The 14988-nt window shown below is 40.6% G+C and overlaps 1 protein-coding gene across 1 annotated transcript in view; it reads left to right on the top strand.

The window, feature by feature from the left end:
- LOC130356427 (complement receptor type 1-like) overlaps positions 1-14988 on the top strand; it is an 82938-nt gene that overhangs the window by 37325 nt on the left and 30625 nt on the right. The window contains exons 4-6 of the mRNA XM_056557962.1: positions 3152-3248; positions 4924-5003; positions 11820-12002. Of these exons, the coding sequence (XP_056413937.1) occupies positions 3152-3248; positions 4924-5003; positions 11820-12002 (360 nt within the window). The remainder of the gene's footprint in view (positions 1-3151; positions 3249-4923; positions 5004-11819; positions 12003-14988) is intronic.

Here is a 14988-nt window from a genome sequence, read left to right on the forward strand (position 1 = left end):
GCAGGAGACTCTCTCGGGAACGGTCCGTGGTATCGGCAAATACCTGGATGTGTATCGGACCTTCGCTGGAGAGATTGTGGCTGGGTTCTGGTAGTGCAGGCAGCAGGTTGGTAATGCGCTCAGTAGGAGAGGATGTTTGATGAATGCAGCAAGTGGTGCACAAAGTACTGGTCCGGCTTCAGTCTAGGTGGTGCGTGCAAATTGTGCACCCTAAAACGCGTCTAGGCTGATATCTAATCTGAACAGAGCACAATTTGCACGCACCACCTAGACTGAAGCCGGACCAGTACTTTGTGCACCACTTGCTGCATTCATCAAACATCCTCTCCTACTGAGCGCATTACCAACCTGCTGCCTGCACTACCAGAACCCAGCCACGATCTCTCCAGCGAAGGTCCGATACACATCCAGGTATTTGCCGATACCACGGACCGTTCCCGAGAGAGTCTCCTGCCGGAGCCCATATCCATCCAGGCTCTCATGCCAGGATTGCTGCAGCCAACACAAGAATTTCATCTATCGGCCCGTCGCAGTACGGGACCAGCAGCCAGGGTGAGGTTGAACTTTGCATTTGTCTAACAACTGTGGGCAGCTTTTTATACACCTATACATCAGTCCATCAAGTGACTTTGCCTTTTCCATTACAAGTGCCGGACTATCAGCCCTTTTTTATTCATCATAGGTGCCGGACTAATAGTCGACTCCGGATCATTATATATCGTTGAAAAATTGCATTTGTTTTTTTACATCTATAGATTATTCTATATTAGGTGGTTGCTATACATATATTCATATTTTCTAAATCTGTCATTAGGGCCCAATGACAGTTTAAGATAACATTGACATTTCTCTGATATTTTTAACCATTTAGGTTTTTATTGTTTTAATAAAATCTGCACTTTTTTTCAAAACTTTATGTCTCAAATAATTATTCATTGTGTACCCTAGGGTAGTATTCTTGAGGTGTGGTTAATCTTTGTTTTAGCTTTTTGATGTATGTTTGGGGTTATTGTCCTGCTGGAAGACCCAAGATCTCAGACGCAAACCCAGCTTTCTGACACTGGGCTGTACAGTGCGACCCAAAATTGAATGTTAATCCTCAGATTTCATGATGCCTTGCACACATTCAAGGCACCCAGTGCCAGAGGCAGCAAGACAACCCCAAAACATCATTGACCCTCCACCATATTTCACTGTAGGTACTGTGTTCTTTCCTTTGTAGGCCTCAATCCATATTTGGTAAACAGTAGAATGATGTGCTTTACCAAAAAGCTCTATCTTGGTCTCATCTGTCCACAAGATGTTTTCCCAGAATGATTTTGGCAAAATTTAGTCTTGCTTTTTTATGTCTCTTTGTCAGTAGTGGGGTCCTCCTGGATCTCCTGCCATAGCGTTTCATGTCGACGGATAGTTAGTGCTGACACTGATGCTCCCTGAGCCTGCAGGACAGCTTGAATATCTTTGGAACTTGTTTGGGGCTGCTTATCCACCATCCGGACTATTCTGCATCAACACCTTTCATCAATTTTTCTCTTCCGTCCACCCTCAGGGAGATTTGCTACAGCGCGATGGGTTGCAAACTTCTTGATACTGTTGCACACTGTGGACAAAGGCAAATCTAGATCTCTGAAGGTGGACTTGTAACCTTGAGATTGTTAATATTTTTCCACAATTTTGATTCAATTCCTCAGACAGTTATCTTCTTCTTTTTCAGTTGTCCATGCTTAGTGTGGCACACACAGACACACAATGCAAAAATGTAGTGAACTTCTCTCCTTTTTATCTGTTTTCAGGTATGATTTTTATATTGCCCACACCTGTTACTTGCCCCAGGTGAGTTTAAAGGAGCATCAAAGGAGCATCACATGCTTGAAACAATCTTATTTTTCCACAATTTTGAAAGGGTGTCAATATGTTTGTCCAGCCCATCTTTGGAGTTTGGTGTGACATTATTTCCAATTTGCTTTTTTTCCTACCTTTTTTGGTTTATATCCAATACACACAAAGGGAATAAACATGTGAATAACAAACATGTGTTACTGCAATCCTTTTCTGTGAGAAATACTTCATTTCTAGAAAAAAAACATTTACGGCCATGACTATATTTCTGTTGTTCCCACATTGCTTTTCATAGATCCTCCAATGGGTGACATCACACAGCACTCATGAGCTGCATATAGATTACTACAATCATTTAAAATAAAAAATAGCATTAAAAACAATTCAAATGGATGAATATGTATCAGTTACACAAATGCTGTGAAGCATTTATTATGTCCCAATGTGGCCATTGTGCTGAGGGTAACTATCCAACATCTCCTTCTGAGCCCATATACTCTTCATAGTGCCCCCTCTGATGCCACAGTTTAATTTCTCAATGCAGAGACTTAGGGTCACAATCATGTGTGCCATCCTGAAGTGCTGAGGTAGGTTGCCCATATCTTTTTAGCTGTCTGTGTCTCTTGCATGATCAAAGGCTCTGATCCTTAAAGGAGTAATCCAGTGGAAAACACATTTTTTAAAATCAACTGTTACCACAAAGTTAAATAGAATAGCTTTTATTTAAAAATCTTAATCCTTCCAGTACTTATCAGCTGCTGTATGCCCCACATGAAGTTGTATTTCTTTCAGGAGTTCTTTTCAGGCTAACCACATTGCTCTCTGCGGACACCTCTGTCCGTATGAGGAACTGTTCAGAGCAGGAAAGGTTTTCTCCTGCTCTGGACAGTTCCTGACATGGACAGAGGTGTCAACAGAGAACACTGTGGTCAGACTGAAAAGAATTCCAGAAAGAAATACAACTTCCTCTGTAGCATACAGGAGCTGATGAGTACTGGAAGGATAAAGATTTTTAAATAGAAGTATTTTACAAATCTGTTTAACTTTCTGGCACCAGTCAATTAAAAAAAAAAAAGTTTTCCACTGGAGTACCCCTTTAACTCCCTAGATGTTACCCTCCTATGAACAGAGAGGTGTGCACAGCCATTGAGGGTTGCCACTCTCCCGCATTTGCATTGCAAGAAACACACAAATATCTTCTATAAACATTTTGACAGCACATTTGACCTCATGCATATCACATTATATTACTGATACTATATTTATATACTAGCAAAAATACATAATGTTATTTATGGCTTCTTATTTACAGAGAAATCATGTGGAAATCCTGGTGATATAGAAAATGGATATTTTGAGGCATCTAATTTCTTATTCGGTGCTGAGGTAACATACTATTGTAATGAAGGGTAAGTATGGCATACAGATGTGTTATTGGATTTTTTATTTTGGATCAGTAGAAGTGAACATCTTGGAACTCAGGGGTGAAGACCTTTAGAGTTTAGTATGCACTTTACTCTACAAATGAAATCCTCAGTGCTGCTGCCACCATCTTGCTGCAGGTCTGTTGCAGTCACTTAAAGAGTATCTGTCATGTTCATTTAAAAATAAAATAACATTTTTTCATGTTATTCTGTACCTAATTCTGATCATATACATATTTATGCATCCATATTTCTCTCACAAATACCGTATATACTCGAGTATAAGCCTAGTTTTTCAGCACAATTTTTCATGCTGAAAACGCCCCCTCTCGGCTTATACTCGAGTGAACTCTCCGCCTATCAATCCCTTCTCAGTGGTCTTCAACCTGCGGACCTCCAGATGTTGCAAAACTACAACTCCCAGCATGCCCGGACAGCCGTCGGCTGTCCGGGCATACTGGGAGTTGTAGTTCTGAAACATCTGGAGGTCCGCAGGTTGAAGACCACTGCGGCCTTCGTCATTATCCAGACCCCCCCTTTAGTTTTCTACTCACCTCCCCTCGGTGGGAAGGAAGGGTGAGCTGGTCCGGTCCATCTATGCTGCAGGGACCGTCTGGTGGGCAGGGTTAGTCATTCCGGGCTGTCCATTTTCACCGGGAGGCCCTCTTCTCCGCTCCGGGCCGGACTCGGCCTAGTGACGTTGCTTTGAGGACGACGCACAGGGACGTCCGTGCGCAGCAGACGTCCCTGCGCATGAACGTCCCTGTGCGCCGTCGTCAAGGCAACGTCACTAGTCGGGGGCCAGCCCGGAGCGGAGAATAGGGCCTCCCGGTGAAAATGGACAGCCACAGCATTAACGTGCATCAGAAAGCATTGATAATGGGGAACTAGGCACTGTCAGAACAGAAGTGGCAGTTGATGGAATAGGTGAGTATTGTATGGTTCTTTTTCTATTTTAAACTAACCCGGACTCCTAAAGTGGTACTTCTACGAGTAATTTTTTTTATATGAATATGTTCAGGCTGGTGCTAAAAATCCCCAAAAAACCTTACATTCATCTTCCTCGCTCTGCTGCTGCTACAATCAGCCTGAGCAATTATTTAAAAAAGATATTTCATGGAATACCCCTTTTGGGTCTATTCACACGTACAGTATTCTGTGCAGATTTGATGCGCAGGATTTGAAGCTGTGCTAATTCATTTGGTTTACATTGAAATCTGCAGCAGAAAATCCTGCGCATCAAATCTGCACAGAATACTGTACGTGTGAATAGACCATGTGCCTCCAGCTTTTGTCCACCCCCCCCCCCATTACCCCACCCCTGACCTGCTCGCAGCAGCATTCCGCCACTACGAGCACTCACACAGGGGGCCTGCGAGTCGGCGGCTGCTCTGCGATGTCTGAGTGGACTCAGGGGGTGTGGCAGCTTGTAGCGGCGGATTACCACTGTGAGCAGGCCAGGGGCGAGGTTGCGGAACAGGGGTGGTGACAGCTGGTGGCACAAAATGGGTTGGGGTACCGGCAGATCTGCAGCGTAAACTGCGGATCCATCACCTGTGACCCTACCCTGTGAAAGATGTAGAAAAAACATTACTCTTATACTTATACAATGATTATTCTTTAGCTACCTAAGAATAAATCCAATCTGTTTAATTTTAAGATACAGAATGATATCAAGTAGAGTTCACAGATTTTGCCAAGCAGATGGAACATGGAGTAATAGTGTCCCTGAATGTGAAGGTAATTTTACCATATAAAATGTAAAATGAGTTACGGTAACTGAATATTGAACTAATATACAAAATGTATAGAATATACAGACAAGATTATCAATGGTCAACCCAGACTTAATTAAAGCCAGTGGATCTGTCAGGTATATTTTGACTAGTGTCAAGAAGTCCTAATAAATGAGTTTTCAATAAGTTCCTCCAAGCAGAGTGCCACAATTAATTTTTACTATAAGTGATTTGTGGGGGCCCAGCACATCACCTGAAGTTGCTATCCATCAGAGAGTAGTCGGTTGGCTGACATATATATTATTCATAGATAGCAAAGAGAAATAACGTCGGCAACTCACCAGGTCTTCTGGAATTTATTCAGACATACTCACACATTACATTCATGTAACGGGATGGACGGGTTCCAGGGGGGTACGGTAGGCGACAACGGGCCTTGTTTCGCACAAGTGTTGTGCTTCGTCTGGCCTCATGGCCAGAAGAAGCACAACACTTGTGCGAAACATGCCCCGTTGTCGCCTACCATACCCCCCCCCCCCCGGAACCCGTCCATCCCGTTACATGAATGTAATGTGTGAATCATTGCTTGTTTGCTGATGTCAGAGCACCACTGAACTTCACAAATCAGTACTTCATTACACTCCACTGCAATACTAAGGGTGAACAGAAGTAAGCAGTGCCGAATACCTTTGATTTTGACATATATATTAGCTTTGCTGGATGCATAATACGTCTTTCCAGTATTGTATGGTCATGCAAAATATATTTTCTGCCATTTCTGTCTTGCATCACTAGTCTAGAGCATGTGCTGAAGTTGTGCAGAGGGTTAATATTTTTACATTTCATTGTATTTCATGCAATGTATTTCATGTGTTTACAGCTGAACAAGAATTTAGTCACATGCTGACCTATAGCTACAGGAGCCAGTCCCAAGTCCACCCTCTTCTCCTGGGAAAAATATATGGATTTATCCTTGGGCTAGTTAGTTAAGGCCTAGCACATGTCTACCCCTGAGCCTGGCTATTCCTGAGGAAACTAACATTTAGTGGGCCTACTGCTAATGTCAGGCATACCTCCTAGGTATAGGCCACATGTCACTAGTGCTATCTGCAATGAAGTCATTCTTGAACCCTGTTTTAGCCCCGCTGTGATGATAGATTACTTTAAATATTATATCCTTTAAGAAGGAGAGTAGATTTCTTAAAGCAAGGATAGAGCTTAAAGGGGTTATCCAGGAAAAAAACTTTTTTTATATATCAACTGGCTCCAGAAAGTTAAACAGATTTGTAAATTACTTCTATTAAAAAATCGTAATCCTTTCAGTACTTATTAGCTTCTGAAGTTAAGGTTGTTCTTTTCTGTCTAAGTGCTCTCTGATGACACCTGTCTTGGGAAACACCCAGTTTAGAAGCAAATCCCCATAGCAAACCTCTTCTAAACTGGGCGTTTCCCGAGACAGGTGTCTTCGCTAGAACTCTTATTGGCCTCCGATCACACCAGTGTCAGCCTTTCTGCAAAGTGAAAGAGAACTTTCCTAAATACGTTTTTCTGGGTGTCGTGTCACAGATTACCACCAAAAGTGGAAATTGGAGTCCCTATATTGCATTACACCTCAGTTTACCGGCTGTAAAGATCCTCATCCAGTAGTTTCTGTAACTTGGGTTGTGAGCTTAAAGGGGCACTACCACCCTGGACATCTTATCCCCTATCCAAAGAATAGGGGATAAGATGTCTGATCTCGGGGGTCACATCATGGACTTCCGTTCCCATAGTCTCGACTCAGACCCTCCAGCGCTTCCACACAAAAAGCAGGTGGGTGCCACATGCAATACTGTGTCCCCAGCGCCGGACCACCAAGATCAGACATCTTATCCCCTATCCTTTGGATAGGGGATAAGATGTCTAGAGTGGGAGTACCCCTTTATGTAACAGAAAACTTTAACAAGTATCGTCAGAAAGTATAGTTCCACATACAGGTGCTAAACCACCAAAGATTTATTTCTGCAAAGAATCTGCAAAAGTAGTATTATTTAAAGGAACCGTGGCTACATTTTTCCTCTCCTGAATCCTAAGGTTGTACTATTTCAAAGCTGTACTTTTCACGCTACATTTTGTGTTGTACTGGATTGTATTAGGATTTAAAGGGGGACTACAGTGGAAAACATTTTTTTTTTTATCAACTGGTGCCAGAAATTATTTTTATTTAAAAATCTTAATCCCTCCAGGATTTATCAGCTGCCGTATGCTCCACAGGAAGTTCTTTTCATTTTGAATTTCTTTTCTATCTGACCACAGTGCTCTCTGCTGACATCTCTGTCCATGTCAGTTACTGTCCAAAGCAGAATAGGTTTGCTATGGGGATTTGCTTCTGATCTGGACAGTTCCTGACATGGACAGATGTCTCAGCAGAGAGCACTGTGGTCAGACAGAAAAGAAATTAAAAAGAAAAGAACTTCCTCTGGAGCATACGGCAGCTGGTAAGTACTTGAAGAGTTAAGATTTTTCAGTTAAAGTAATGTACAAATCTGTTTAACTTTCTTGCACCGGTTAAAGAAAAATTGTTTTCCACCAGAATACCCCTTTAAGTAATGTTACAAGTTGTTTACAAGAATCGTGGCATTCAGAAGTCTCATTCCTGATGTGTATGTAGGAACATCTTCATTTGGAAAAGGTATATGAGACTCAGAAAGGATATTTGCGGTTAACATACATAACATACAAATAGGGACTACTAACCTTGTCATACTCCTCTCATGGGCATTAGGCTGGAATTCCACTGAGTTTTTTTTTTTTTTTTCAAAAATGCTGTAAAAAACGCCAATTTTCCCGCACGGCGTTTTTACAGTGAAAAAACGCAGTGTCTAGATGTTTGCTGTAAGTCAATAGTAAACTGCAAAATGCCAGATTCACTTTGCGTATTTTAGTTTGGCGTCTTTTAAATCCTTTTGGCGTTTTTCAGCAATTTCGGGCTCAGAGTCTGGATTTTCAAAACTCCTTCAAAGTTCCTTAACTACAAGTACTACTACTCCCAACATGGAGTACACTCTGCTCCATGCTGGGAGCTGTAGTACCTGCATTAATAGACAGATCGCATCATGTGTCAGAAGTTACAGTCGCTGCAATCTGTCCATTAATGCAGGTACTACAGCTCCCAGCATGGAGAAGAGTGTGCTCCATGTTGGGAGTAGTAGTACCTGCAGGTAAGAACAGATCACAGCGGGTGTCACTACTGACACCCACTGTGATCGTCCTGTGTATTGCAGAGATGGAGTGGCTTTCTCCTGCGCTCGCATCTCTGCACTATACTCCAGCCACTCATTCATTCATATTTTCCTCAGAGCTGTGATTGGCTGCAACCATCCGGCCAATCACAGCTCTGGGCGGAAAATATGAATGAGTGATGTTCTATTCACTGGCTGGAGTATAGTGCAGAGGAGCGAGCGCTGTATAGAGCCGCATCTCTGCTATATTATGGACGATCGCATCGGGTGTCAGACTGACACCCGGGGCAATATGTCTATAGTACAGGTACTACTACTCCCATCATGGAACAGTGTGTTCCATGCTGGGAGTAGTAGTACTACATAAAAAATGAGAACAAAAGAGAAAAAAGTTAACCAGCCTAGCGGTATTCCCGAGCGTGACTCAGGGTTAATTTTCGCTGCTAGAAGCGGTAACCCCGAGTCACGCTCGGGGTAGAATTGCAGAGTTGCTGTGCGGGCTGCACAGTATATCGCAAAAGCAGTTGAATCGCAATCTTTGCTTTTTGCGATATAGTGATGCAGCCCCCTGGAAAATATGTGATTATCTGCTCGGGTCGGCTCCCGTGGCAGGGGCCGGCCAGAGCAGGTAAAGACATATACTAAAAGTCAGTGTTTCTCAACCAGGGGGCCTCCAGATGTTGCAAAACTACAACTCTCAGCATGCCTGGACAGCCAAAGGCTGTCCGGGCATGCTGGGAGCAGTAGTTTCACAACAGCTGGAGGCCCCCTGGTAGAAAAACACTGAGCTAAGTGTAAAAGTAAAAATGAAGAAAATAAAAAAAACTTTTGCTCACCTAATCCCGGTCCCTGCAGATGCCGTTCCCCTCCGTGCGTTCTGGTCCCTGCTCTCTTCACTATTCATCTTCCAGGACCTTTCCCTTTTCAGCCAATCACAGGCCGCAGTGGTGTAAAGCCTGTGATTGGCTGAAGGGGAAAGGACTTGTTCTGCAGCAAATACACTAGGTTTTAAATCTGCTCGGCAAACCTAGTGTGTGTTGCTGCAGGACAAGAAAAGGTGACGAGGGGGGGGGGGGGGGGTAATGTGACAGAGGGGGAATGTGACAGAGGGGAGAATGTAACAAGGGGGGGGGTGAGGATGTTACAAGGGGGGGAATGGGACATAGGGGGGAATGTGACATAGGGGGGAATGTGACACAGGGGAGAATGTAATAAGGGGGGGGGATGTGACAAGGGGGGGAATGTGACATGGGGGGAATGTGACAGAGGGGGGAATGTGACAGGGGGGAATGTGACAAGGGGGGGGATGTGACAGGGGGGAGGAATGTGACAAGGGGGGGATGTGACAGGGGGGGAGTGGAATGTAACATGGAGGGGGGAGAATGTAATAAGGGGGGGGAATGTAACAAGGGGGGGAATGTGACAGGGGGGGAATGAATGTGACAGGGGGGGGGGAGAATGTAACAAGGGGGGGAGAATGTGACAGGGGGGATGAATGTGACAGGGGGGGGAATGTGACAAGGAGGGGGAGAATGTGATATGGGGGGGGGGGAATGTGACAAGGGAGGGGGAATGTGACGGGGGGAGATGTGGAATTTCAATGCAAAAAATTGTACCGCTTTTGGTACAAATTTCCAGACAGAATCATACCGCCAGGGAGGTTAAACACACAAACACTTTATAAAAAATTTTTTTTTTATTTTGTTATAAAAAATAAACATTTAGTTAAATACATTTTTACATCCCTACTGCATCCTTTTTATTTTATTTTATGTGTATTCTTTTTCGTACCCAACTATTTTGTAAAAAAAAAAAAAAAGCCAAAGGGGCCAAAAAAGGCAAATTCCACACAAAGGTAAAAACGCAAGAAAAAACTTCGGAAAAAACGCCAAAACGCAGGGAAAAACTGTGGCAGTTTTTCTGCCATTTTTATGCCAAAAAAATTCTCCCAGATAAACTGTAAAAATTGTAATATGCCTGTGTGAAACTGGGCTTTGAGTATGTCCACATGGGATGGAAAAAAAATTTTTATCACAGATTTGCCATGTAGTTAACCCTATGCTTTGTATAAAAAAAGGGAAATCTTTGTGGAATATCTGCACATAACTTTGGATTTCAAATGTGCAACTGTATATCAATTTCTTCATATTTATCTTCAGGGTGTAAACGAGATCTATAAAAATCTCACCCATGTTGCCGGTACTGTATTATGCAAAACTCAATGGAAAGGCAGTATTTCTGCTACGTGTGAATATCACCTGATTGTTATCAACTGTTATGTTACCTAGTCATGACATCAGCCAATAAGCCCTTAGTTCTCCAAATACATAGTTCTTATAGGTTTGGCCTTTCATAATGTGCAGGACATGGACGAGCCTACAGAGGCTATATCACATTTAGGCTATTAATCGTATATATAGTGTGTATATAATGTATTTCTGACTTTTAAATGTTCTCTGTAAGAAAGTGTTAAGATTTAAAGGGAATATTATATTTCATTTTAGTTTCAGAAATTACATTTAGGTATGTAAAAATCAATTTTGCTCTTGTTCTTCTTTATGTTGTAACTCTTTATTTATTTATTTTGTTTAAAAGTTTCTCTAAAAACCATTGTACATATTTAACTCCTTCCTGAACAACAAAAACTTTAGATTTTTCAATAATTTTTTTCCCCCTCACCTTCTAACAATCATAAATTCATAAAATTTTTTATTTTTCAATCAACAGAATCATAAAATTATTTTATGCTGGATAAATCTGTACTGTTTATTGGAATCCTTTATTGTACCATAAAATGTATTGTAAATCCAGAAATAAAGAAAGAAATATGCAATTCCATAATTTAGTCTATGGAGCTGTATGGGGGTTCATTTTTTTGTATGGTGATCTGTACTTTTTTCAGTACCATTTTGGGGTAGATAGGACTTTTTTGATCACTTTTTAATTACGTTTTGTAGAATTCTGAAGTGCAGTTCTAGAAGCTGCTATTTTTTTTTTGCTTACAGCATTTAACATACAAGATCTTTTTTTTAATAGTTTAAACATTTCCTCTGTGGAGATGCCAAATTGGTATTATGTTTTTTGCCATTTAGATTTATTTATTTGAAATTAAAAAGTATATATTTATTCCTCCTAGTAGACTTGTACAGGCAAACATGTGATTGCTTATACAGTATACTGCAATGCTATTGTATTGCAATGTACTGTTTGATTTGCAATCTAATAGTACAGTGTGCCATAGATAAGCTGTTCTAGTAGTTTTGACATGGTATCCACAGGTTTTAGCTGCCATGACAACTGATGGCCACCCCACTTAGCTGCAGATAGTAGGCTCCTATCCTCAGCTCCTGAGCCCACTCCATGTTTTCCCACCTAACCTATGTTGTCCATGATATGTCATAGGTTTCTTTTCAAGTAAGATAAACTACCTTCAGAGTTATTTGTCAGGATTACTCAACTCTTTCCACTGAGAAAAAATGCATGCTGGGTTGAATAGTGTTAATAAAATCTTGATTGAAATAATAAGAAATGTTCTAAACATAATTATGTTTAATAAAAATAATGTATTAATGTTTATGTTATAACTTTTCTCTTTTTAGTTGTGATTTGCCCTTATCCTGATTCAATTCCCAGTGGGACATTTTACCCACAAAAGGATGAATATAATTTCATGGATACTATTAACTATCAATGCAACAGCCCCAAATTTGCCTTATATGGTAAAAACTTTGCCTCCTGCACAGAAAATGGAACATGGAGTTCTAACCCACCAAAGTGCATAGGTAAATATTATAGGCATAATAGCATGTCTAGGCACTTGAGATAATGTTTGGGCCACACTTCCATAGGTGGCAGTGGTGCACGTAGCAAATTAGTCCAGGGTATAAGTAAAGTAGAGCCTGGTACTCACCAAGTATACTTGAAGAAGTAGAAGCATTGTTTAGATCAGAAGGAAAAGAACAGGACGCGTTTCGACATAGGCCTTCCTCTGCTGTCTCTGTGTAAAGTATTCAACAGGACATATACAAAATGAAATGTTGTCAACTAACAAGAAAAAACACAACTCGCTTCTTCAATCTGCTACTAACCAACTGTAGATGCCCCAGAGATCATCCACCAGTTTATCTTGTTTAGCTGCTGTCAGCCATGAGGTGCCATGTATGCATGTGACTGGTGACTGGATGTCACCAATCATTGCCCTCGACAATCATGTGCTGTACCATTCAGTGTTGCCAGTAAGTACAGGATAAAAAAAGAAAAGAGGCAGAGGCGCTCCTTGTGGAGTAAAATCACTTCAATGTGGAGGGAATGGGGGGAGAAATCACCGCTCACCCGACATAGTCGTGTAGCCCATACACAACAATGGAGATCGCGTGGATTGACAATCCGGAATCTGCAGCCTTCCTGATGTGGACAGTAATCGACAGGGCGGGCTTCTGGTTCAGGAATTAATCGGCGCTGATCGGGATAAGGACACCAAACAGGTAGTATACCTTCCAAGAGGGATTTATTGTAGGTAATGCAACGCGTTTCACCATGCATGCGTGGCTTCCTCAGGCATGCAAATCAGCAGTAACAGCTTGGTTTTATACACCGGGATTAACCCTTGCATATCAAAATTAAAATACAAACAAAGACATAAGGATCACTACAATATATACACGTATAAAAGTAACAGAAAGAGTATAAATAAAGATAGACATATCTATACGGTAACAAGGTAAAAAAAAACAATTGTTTATAAAATTGTATGTATGGAATAAAACCGCATATGAATAGAGAGATAAAAAAAAAGGTAATCAGGTTAAAAAGTTGTAAGTACGGAACCTATCTAAAAAGGTAAATAGTATTTTTGAGGTAACTCAGAGTAGTAAATTATTTAACTATATTATTATATTGCCAAATATATTACCATGATGCATATGACATCACATACACCCTAACATCATATCACATTGTTTATTAAAATTAATTATAATTAATATATGTATACAGATCTATATATACCAGTTATCCAACTCGTTACATAATATGCAAGGAATAGGAGAACAGTAGATGTATAGTATCTGGATACAGTTAGTTAACATACATTCTCTATGGTCTCATTGAGACCCCCCGGGACCAAAGTAGCGAGTCTATGTATCCAGTAAGATTCTCTATTAATTAGACGTTGGAAGCGATTCTGAGTATTTTGGGGAATACTTTCAATAATAATCAGTTTGAAACAGTCCATAGAGTTATTATGTACGACCGAGAAATGTCTCGAGACTCCGTGGAGCATAAAACTGAGTAATATTAAAATGGTGCTTGTTTATGCCTGACCACACTGTCTGTGCAGTGCGGCCTACGTACTGTAAATGACAACCGCATGTAATCAAATATATTGCAAAAGGGGATTCGCATGAAACTGTACCCTTAATACGAAAAAAAATTTAAAAAATTTGTATTAAAGGTATAGTTTCATGCGAATCCAATTTTGCAATATATTTGATTACATGCGGTTGTCATTTACAGTACGTAGGCCGCATTGTACAGACAGTGCGGTCACGCATAAACAAGCACCGTTTTAATATTACTCATAGTTTTATGCTCCACGGAGTCTCGAGACATTTCTCGGTTGTACATAATAACTCTATGGACTCTTTCAAACTGATTATTATTGAAAGTATTCCCCAAAATACTCAGAATCGCTTCCAACGTCTAATTAATAGAGAATCTTACTGGATACATAGACTCGCTACTTTGGTCCCGGAGGGTCTCAATGAGACCATAGAGAATGTATGTTAACTAACTGTATCCAGATACTATACATCTACTGTTCTCCTATTCCTTGCATATTATGTAACGAGTTGGATAACTGGTATGTATAGATCTGTATACATATATTAATTATAATTAATTTTAATAAACAATGTGATATGATGTTAGGGTGTATCTGATGTCATATGCATCATGGTAATATATTTGGCAATATAATAATATAGTTAAATAATTTAATACTCTGAGTTACCTAAAAAAAAATACTATTTACCTTTTTAGATAGGTTCCGTACTTACAACTTTTTAACCTGATTACCTTTTTTTATCTCTCTATTCACATTACGCAGTTTTATGTATTCCATACATACAATTTTATAAACAATTGTTTTTTTACCTTGTTACCGTATAGATATGTCTATCTTTATTTATACTCTTTCTGTTACTTTTATACGTGTATCTATTGTAGTGATCCTTATGTCTTTGTTTGTATTTTAATTGTGATATGCAAGGGTTAATCCCGGTGTATAAAACCAAGCTGTTACTGCTGATTTGCATGCCTGAGGAAGCCACGCATGAATGATGAAACGCGTTGCATTACCTACAATAAATCCCTCTTGGAAGGTATACTACCTGTTTGGTGTCCTTCTCCCAATCAGCACCGATTAATTCCTGAACCAGAAGCCCGCCCGCCGATAGTAAGTACAGCATGTCATTGCAGAGCCCACTCATTGCAAAGAATGATCTACAGAGGACTGTAGGTGGACCTGCACTGACTTAATAGGGTATTCATAAGGAAAGTATTTTTTTTAGTTATTTTGTAACATTTGCAGCTTTTTTCAGTAACCTGATAACTCCTTCAATTGTTGTGCTTTTTTGTTTTTAGAGAGTGCAGAATATGTAAACAGTTATAGGCAATGTGATAGCTAGGTATAAAGGAAAGTGGCACGTGAGAAGTAAAAAAAAGTGTCAGTTTTCATTAAAATGTTAGAGTCATTAATATAAACTTTTG

The sequence above is a fragment of the Hyla sarda genome, chromosome 2 (genome assembly GCF_029499605.1).
Source record: "Hyla sarda isolate aHylSar1 chromosome 2, aHylSar1.hap1, whole genome shotgun sequence".
Lineage (NCBI taxonomy): Eukaryota > Metazoa > Chordata > Amphibia > Anura > Hylidae > Hyla > Hyla sarda.